The following is a 9,493-nucleotide window of genomic DNA, read 5'->3' as shown; positions in this document are numbered from 1 at the left end:
ATATATATATATATATATATTTCATGATATACGCGTAAATAATTCATAAGATGTCAGATAGGTTAAAGATTCAAGAAAATAGTACTTCACTATATAAATGTAAATTATAAAAGAATTATAAATTTAATAATATCGCGTACCTCTGATTAACCAACTTTTTCTTTCGGCTTTCGCTTTCTTAATCTCGATTCTCGATCGATTTTGCTCCATTTCGTTTCTACTTTTCAAGCTTTTAGAGAAAATACTTTTTCCATGATTTAATCGTTGTGTTTATAAACATAATCGAAAACAGAAGGTTCCACGAGATTTCCAGAAAAATTGTATCTGGTGATAAGAAATCGCGCGATAACGAGGCGTGCAATTGATATTGAAAAATCGAGAATTCATTATCGGGAATGCTTGGCTCGATATTGGTTTTATTTGCGCTCCATCTACATTTCACGTTACCACAAAGAATTATAGACGTCACGATGATTTGAAAATTGGAACAAGATTTTTTTTTCATAGCTACCTTCCTGATTCCGGAACGAACATGAGAAACCTTAAAAGCGATATTTCAAATCGTTGAGAATAGTTATAGAGGCCGATTGGTGCAGGAAATGTTGAATCGTTTTTTATGGTAGGCCAAGGTACGATAGAAATGCGCGGCACAGTGTTGCGACAGCTTGCGCACGCAAATTTTGAAACGTTCGCAAAGAATATTGCTTTTTTTTTTCATCGCTTGAATCGGTCAAAAATATCCATGACATTCGTAAACAGAAATAATTTTAGTGGTTTGTTTCATTTTTTCCGAAAGTCATTCTCGTTCCCCGCAAAATTGATAAAGCGAGAAAAGAATTCAACGGAAGAATTCCCACTCTATAGTTACACGTTCGATCAAACGTAAATTGTACGCGTCGTCTCAAAAGTATAGTGGAAGAAGAGTGGCTGGCACTGTGCCAAATCGTCGAACGGTTTCAAGCTTGGACGCGCAACCTGTAGGCGTTTTATCGCTACCGGTTTTAATGCATCGCCGACAAATGAAATTAGCCAAGTTCACGCCGCTCTCCTACGCGGCGTATAAATACACGAGGCGCGGTTGACTGGTTACGATTCTCTATATATTCGAACAATTTATGAATATTTATGTCGATGTTTGTACAAATGGTTGGCCACGGATTTCATTTTTTAAGAATATTATGCGATATTAGAGAGAAGATAGATATATAAACTTAATAAGTGAATTTCGATTTCGTAAATTCTTTTTTTTTTTTTTTACTTTTATAACAGCACATTTTACCAAACCGGTTGTACAAATGCACTCGCTTATCTATTGGAACGATCAACGTGAATATTTATATCGTTGTTTGTACAAACGAGTGGTTATTTTATTTTTCGAGAATATTATACGCCGTCACTTTACACGATACTAGAAGAGAAGATAAACTTAATAAATAATCATGATTTAATCATGGAATCCTCCTTTTTTTTTTTATAATAACGTTAGATTTTGCTAGACCGGTTATAGAAACGCAATTGCCTATCGATCGAAACGATCGTGAATATTTATGTTGTTGTTTATATCCGGCTATGAGACGAGTAGCTAGAGACGTGATTTCATTTTTTAAGAATATTATACGATAGAAGAGAAGATGAATTAATAAGCTTAATAACTTTTTTCTCTTTTTTTATTAATATTTATTTTTGGCAGATTTCTAATTAATTAATAAATTAATCTTTTAGAAACATTAACCCGTATGTATATATTTAATTCTTCGTTAAAATTATTCTAAAAGAAAAAATTAAAATTTGTTGTGAAGGATTCTTTACTATAGAATCTTTTAATGATAAAAATAAAAAGCTAGAAGCACCGATAATATTTTATTTTATTACTTTGAAAGTTTGATGTCTTGAAAAAGTTAAAAGCTTTTTTTTTAAAATCGATTAGGTTATTATCGGTTGAATATGTTTTCTTCTTTTTGTAAATGACAATTTTTATATATTTCATATGAATGTAATTTTTTCATATGTTGTGTTAGTTTTTTTAATTTTCTTTACATATTTCAGTGGCTTATAAAAGTATTCGAATACTATTTTACAGAGAAATTCGTCCAACTCGACGATTATGATTTTAATGAAAGTTTCTATGTGCATAGAACATAGTAGAGAAATTCTTTTTCAGAAGGAGAAATCGACTCTCAATTTTTAATACAATTTCATCTAAGAATTTTTTTCGTAAACACAGATCTCACCTGCTTAAAAAAGATATAATTCACATGTCAAGAAATTTCATTAAAAATTATTAACATTTCGCCAAACAATGGAAAAGTGTTCGCATACTTTGATGAGCCAAAAATACTGTTGGAAAGATGTCTTACGGACATGATGACGAAAGAACAATAAAAGTCATTTCAAATACTTTGTTGACAATTCTGACACACACTACATAGTAGAAGAAGAACTATAATTTGAATATTCAAAATTGTAAAAATTATTTTCATTTATGAAGTTACGTTAGAATAATTATCTAAGATTGAAAGCTGAAATATTTTCGAAATTATTTATATACAATTATTATCTTACTCGAATGCAAAATTATATTTATAAATTAAATTATTGTTACAAACCATAATTAGCCTTCACGTATGAGAAATAAAAAAATTTCTATATTATTGTATATATTATATCGACACGTTAGAATATTCTGGATTCTATAATATTCTACGCTAATACATCGAAGTTTAGATATAGATCGTCGTTTTGGATTAGTATATGTGACAAATACCATGATACAAACAAAAACGCGTGTGAAAGTAGGCGTTTCCTTCCACATTAGCCAATCAGACTCGCGTTTCCTTCGCGAGACTTCTTTCCACCAGTGAACACTAATGTTAAATGTAACACGAGAAAGAATAACAACACAAGCGTGGAGAGAATGATGAAACAGATGGACTGTTTTCTAAAAAATTTGTTTCTAGAAAAGAATTAAAGCGAATAATAAATCGTTGAGAAATTAAAAGTCAATAATACTCTATCGCCTTTTTCCCCTGTTATTTTTAACACGATTATCCGCTAGTTTATGCGCGAGGAAATGTATCTCGTCGTTCATTTATTAAGGGAGGGATAAGATTTCATAAAGTGTCCCCACCGGAACAACTCGATCGATCGACGAGAACTCCAAGCTTTCAAGATGTGATAGGGACCAACAACAGCTTGATTCAAACTTCCTCTCCTAGTTAAGGACAAAGAGTTGCGTGATAATAAGATAAATGCGATTAATCATATCTTTTCAATGAGATAACATCTCATCAAATTAACAGAAGAATAATCTCGTTTTATTCTCTCATCTTTCTAAATTAATGAAGAATTTATTTTTCATTTCAAATCATTTGCAAAAAATTTGCAAATGATACTTATTATGATATTTGGTATAATGATATTATATCAAATAGATATAATACATTCAAAAAATAATTCGCGATATTTATGATAAATTATTTATTCGATAATTATTCGTGATGCGAAAAACATGACAGTTTATTAATTTTGAAAAATTCTAATCACACCGCTGTAATTAAAGAATAATTAATTAAATAGCTATAATTATGCGATGCCGGCAGGTTGATTTCCGCTTCGTCGAGAATCGCTCATCGTCGTATTTCATAATCGCAACGATGATTCTAAAATTAATAATCAAATCTGAAAGCAAAATGAATATTCGATACGTGAACGAATAAATCATGATAATCACACGCGTATCGAAGATTTCGTTTCGCAATGGAACTGTCATTGAAATTACAAAAAAACATTTGTTCCAATATCAAGAGATCTACATAGTTGTGAGTCTTGGGTCCTTGAGATCTTGAAATGATCGAAACGATCATGTATTTCAACGATAGTAATCATGATTCATCGTTGGAAACGAACGACGAAAATATCGAACATTAATATAACGTCTCCGTCATACGGTCAAGGATATAAAACTTATCACTCATTTATTCGTAACGATAAATTAATTTCTTGCTTCGAGTATTTATCGTTTGATAAGATGCTTTAATAATCAATGATTATTTATAACGGAATAACAAGTGAAACGAGATACACGATCAAGGACGGGCGAGTGATGTTTCTTTTGTATTCCAAAATGGTGTATTTGGGCGCGTGGATGCCGGGACACGGACACCAGAGGTCTCACGTATTCGATGATTTGCTCGATTACCACCGACTCGTTGGGTATTAACTTCGCTATGGATTTTAGGTGAAATGAAACATGATCGAGCTTTTGGCGGGATCTGCATTACGCTGGTAATTCGCCGCGCGTTAATACCGATTATCAAAAGTTACTTTATAACGGTGTTACCACGGTGTAAATACGTTTGTCTCTGTTGATCAGTGTATAGGCGCGTTAACGCGTGGCGGACGCGTCGAATGTGGGATCGAATTGTGTTTTGCCATCCGTAAACGACACTATGGGAATCGGTGAGCTATGTTGTTGAAACCGGGACAGGATATTACGTCACGTGCCATCCGGAAATAACGAGACGAGCAGAAGGAGTTGCGTTGTCTTCTTGTATCGACTTCTATATGTGTGTGTGTATATGTGTGTGTATATGTATATGCGCGCATGTGTGTGGTATGTAGACTAAAATCTTTCTCTTTTATCGTTTCTTTTTATATTGCCAACACAATTTTCTTCAATTTTCGATATTTTATCTCTTCTGTGAAAATATCTTATTCAGCGTGGATAATAATAAATGTCTAAAAGTTAAATATATCCATAAAGATTATGATTCAATATATTGTCAGGCGAAAAATTTTCTTCGATATTCGATATTTTAATGTTAAAAAATGTATCTAAGTATAAGATAATAACGAATGTGTAAGATTTAATTTGTGCATATCAATTAATTACAACAATATTAATTATTCTATATAAATCGAGTCAATGAGTCACATGTATCGTGCATTGTCCGACTACATAATTATAAAAAATAATTATATTCTCGAGAAGATATAATGATATGCGCATAAATTATGCCAATCTGGATAAATTATCATATCATTCGTCGATTTTTTTCTAAACTATTTTACAACAATCTATCCTTGCATTTTCGAAATGAGGATCTCTTTTTTTTTTTTTTTTTTTTTAGTTTTTTTTTTTTCTTTTTTTTTTTAAACTATTTTTCAACCAACCTTCCCTTCCTTTTTGAAAAGGGGGGCCCTTTTTTTTTTTTTTTTTTTTTAGATTTATTTTTTTCATTTCGCTGTTTCTTCTCTTCGGTTAGTTTCTTTTTGGTTAGACGATAAAACTAGTAATTTTATTCGACGTGTATGCTCCTCGCAAAAATCAATTTTCCCCCGAGTATCCGAAATAACAGCACTTACGGAATTATTATTTATAAAACGTTATTTTTTGCGTGGAACGAGCGCTCGAAATTATCTTAATCTTAAATTAAACTCGAATACCGTGCTACGATCGAAGAAGAAACTATATCGAATGAAAAATTACGTTAATTTTTTTTTTTTAACGATTCGATATTTGCAAAAGAACGAAACAAAAGATTTTTTTCGTAATCGTCGTAAATAATAAACATCATCGTGGTGAGCGCAAGTAATATATTCGTGACATTTATAAATACAGCTCGTGATATTAATATTACACCGAGACGTATCTCCGATCGGACTTTGGACCTTGCATCTTACACCTTGCAAAATGAAACTTATCGATCCGCATTATCGGCCCGTGAAGGTATGAACATTTAGTGTTCTGTCTCTTTGTTAAAAATCGAATCGAATTATTTTCAGAAAATTGAATAGAATCGTTTATAGAGATAGAGAGATAGTGAGAGAGAAAGAGAGAGAAAAAGAAAAGAATTAATAATGAATAGAATTTCCTTACTTTATATGCCGATATAATTGTTTTTTGACTTTTTCTATTTCTTGAATTCCCGCGTATTCATTAAAAATTTTCATAATAATGTGTTTTCATTTTACGAAATGTTTTGCATTGATTAAATGTAAAATCAAACGGATGTGAATATGCACTTTTAGCAAATTTTTCTTTTAGCATGCGGTCAAAATATCTCGTCAGAAAAGGAACACGCGCTTTTGCACTCGCAACACACGAATATATTTTTTTATGTAACAATCGTTAGGAATACAAATACTGATCAAAATTATAAATAAATTGTAAATCGTTAAATTTGCGCAATTGTTGAAAGAAAATTCCGTTTGATTAAAATATTATCAACGTTCATTAGAAATTCGCATAATTTTTGCTATTTCTATCGACTTTTATTATCCTTTGTTATATTTCTATTAATCAAACGAGCAGATCATTATTATTCAAATTTACTAAAAAATTCTCCGTGTTTTTTCGTTCAAAAAAAAATCAAGCTCCCAATTTTTCATAATTATCGCACCTCGACGTCTCTTATTCGTATTTTAAAATATCCGTTTGTCAAAAAATCGTTCGTTTCGATCGATAATTCGAACTGCTTGATCATGTTTTCACGATCCTTCGAATACATCGAATACATCGAAAGAAGAGTTTCGTTATGCACCAAACTTTTTCAATCGACGAACGTAATTTTTTCAGAAAAATATTGTCTCACCGATCATAATAAGGACGGATTTAAGTCTCTTTGTATGTGGAGGGCAAAATACGATCGATCGGTGTTTAATATTTCGAAAGGCAAGTTCAACATGATAAAGTCGAATTAATGTAATTATACGAAAAATAGAATATTCGATAACGCTCGTTTCCATTTTGCGATATTATATTATATTTCGAGGGGAAAGGTTCAAAATAAAATAAGTAACGATTATAATATTTTCAATATCACCGTATATAATTATTGTCGTGTCGAAAGCGCGAAGTAAGATTCGACCAATCGCGCTTGGGGATTCGACTGAAGTTTCAATAGGTCGAGCAAAGTTGGCTGAACGCCAACTTATTTCACAATGAAAACATGTCGAAACATTTGTCAAAGGACAAAGGTAAAGAAAGAGAGAGAGAGAGAGAAAAAGAAAGAGAGAAAGAAGAAAAATTCACTCTCTACTTACTCGATAATTAGACGCGCGATTTCGCATTAAATTTTTATTTCCATTTCATTTTTATCCGTCGTATGACATCTACGATTCTACGCGAATACAAATTTTTCGAAAATTTTTTTCGACTAACTAAATCGACGCTCGTTTTTGTTCCCATTTTTTTCCCCTCCCCCTTTTTTCTTTTTCTTTTCTTTTTTATTTGTTTTTATCCATACCTCTTAATTTGTTTGTTTTTTTTCACCTGTCAGTTAAATTGAAGAATTAATCGACGTCCGTCAGGGGGAGAGGGGAGAAAGAGGGAGGAAGGAAGAAGAGTGGGGAGATAGAGAGAGAGAGCGCGTAAAAAGGAGGTACGTCGTATGGTCGAGTCAAAAATAGGAAGAGAGATATTAATATTGAATCTACGTCTTCGTTGCGAATTGCTTCGAAACGATGAAAAATCCGACGAAAAGAAAAGCGAAGTTAGAAAGTCGAAAAACATCAATATGCACGAAAAAAATCGAGGAATCGAGGAAAAAAGGATTCGAAACAATATGAATACAAGAAAAGCTGAATTGTAATTTTTTGAGAAATTTTCGTATTTTAGAATTTCATAGAGAATGATTGCCGACACTAAAATACATTATTCTTAATCTACATTACGCACGCTGGCTTGTTGGCTCAACGCGTGTATAACATTAGCATGAATTAGATAATGATAACGATCTTATCAATATTTATTACGCAAAGTGTAACATATTTAATATCGAATACCTAGGATTATCTAATCGTTTAATGACAAAGGTCGAGTTCTTTCTATTTCTTTTTTTTTTTTTCTGTATTTCAATAAAAGCCGATCTCGTCGAGAACAAAGTCCAATAGCGACGATAGAAAAAAATAGAAGAATAAAGTAGAAAAAAAAAGAAGAAAAGAGCCCTGAAAAGATTTGCTGTACAGCTTGGCAACCAAAAATAACACTCAACGCCGCGAGAAAATGCGAAGCAAAATTCTATTTTCGATCCGAATTTCTCTGAATCCCAACATCGATTTTTCTCGCCGTTTATTTTTCGTAAATACCGAGTTTACCGACTGCAGATATAACAGTGTTAATTATTTACACGGGAATCTAATCGCGACGGGATGAAAAACGGAGAATCTTTGAACCGTGACTCGAAATCGTTTAGATCGAGGATGGAGTGGATTGAGTGGGACGCGTTTCAGAGTTTCGCGTTTTAGTTAGCAAAGTTAATATGCGGGAGAGGCGTAGCGCGACGACGACTCGAAATTGGAAATAGCACGAGCCCGCATCTCTCACGGCCGTTTCCTCCAGACGCATCCACTGCTAAATACATGGCTGCGCATGGCGAGAAAATTTTCTTCGCCCATCGCGTTTCGGCACAAAATGCTCGAGTAACGCCAGAGTGTTTCAAGCGCGAGAACTTTGTACGGCTTTGGTGCGCGGAGAGCGACATTCCTTCGGGTTTCCAATAAACCTCGACGTGCCTCAACGATTGCGACATAATCGTATTAGTCGCGCGTTATCTAGATCGTTATCTTCTTCGTTTTATCCAAGAAAGAATCATAGTAGATTCCAATCATTTTAGATCATTTTATCACCGCCTGGAAGAAAACAGTTTTCAACTTTAGATTATTATTCTTCGGAAAAATTTTTCCGATCAATTGGATCGTTTTACGAACGCCTCTCCTTTTGTTTTTATTCCACGGAAGAAAATTTCCTTGTACGTTTTCGAAAGAAAACTTCGTTTAGATCGGTTTTATGAGCAAAGAAGAAAATTTCGTTCTATTCTTCATTCTTCGAAAGAATATAATATTTTAATTATTTGGATCGTTTTATCAATCTTTTGTTTTTAATTTTATTCCATAGAAAAAATTTTCCTTATAGCTCTTCGAAAAAATGTAATCTTTCAATCGTTTGTATCGTTTTATGAACGCTTCTTTTTAATTTTATTGCACAAAAAAAAATTTTCTTATAGCTCTTCGAAAGAACGTAGCTCTTACAATCGTTTAGATCGTTCTTATAAGCGTTCCAAAGAGAAAAGTTTCGTTCTATTTTCATTCTTCGAAAGAACATAGTCTTTCAGTTAATTAGATCAGATTTTATGAGCACCTCGAAGAAAAAAGTTTCTAACTTTAGATTATAATTCTTCGAAAGAATTCTTCCAATTATTTGAATCGTTTTGTGAACGCCTCCTTTTGATTTTATTTCACAGAAAAAAATTTCCTTATAGCTCCTCGAAAGAATATACATTCCAATCGTTTAGATCGTTTTATAAACGCCTCAAAGAAAAAAGTTTATAACTTTGAACTATAATTTTTTAAAAATAATTCTTTCAATCATTTGAATCGTTTTATGAACGTCTCTTTTTGATTTTATTCCACAGAAGAAAATTTCCTTAGTTTCGAAGCATATATTTCTTCGAAAGAATATAATTTTCTAATCATCAAAAGTTTCTAACTTTAA

The 9,493-nt window shown here is 32.3% G+C and overlaps 1 protein-coding gene across 2 annotated transcripts in view; it reads left to right on the top strand.

Annotated features, from left to right (window-relative positions):
• Positions 1-9,493, top strand: part of LOC102678239 (E3 ubiquitin-protein ligase MYLIP) — a 57,046-nt gene that overhangs the window by 13,180 nt on the left and 34,373 nt on the right. Inside the window, exon 1 of one of the 2 annotated variants that reach the window (XM_031508634.1) lies at positions 4,228-4,284. The exons of the other annotated variant lie outside the window; for it this stretch is intronic. Coding sequence (XP_031364494.1) covers positions 4,243-4,284 — 42 coding nt within the window. The 5' untranslated portion in view covers positions 4,228-4,242. Of the gene's footprint in view, positions 1-4,227; positions 4,285-9,493 lie in introns of those variants that run through there. 2 annotated transcript variants of the gene reach the window in all.

The sequence above is a fragment of the Apis dorsata genome, unplaced genomic scaffold (genome assembly GCF_000469605.1).
Source record: "Apis dorsata unplaced genomic scaffold, Apis dorsata 1.3 scaffold_92, whole genome shotgun sequence".
NCBI lineage: Eukaryota > Metazoa > Arthropoda > Insecta > Hymenoptera > Apidae > Apis > Apis dorsata.
This window is presented reverse-complemented; position numbering and strand designations above follow the sequence as displayed.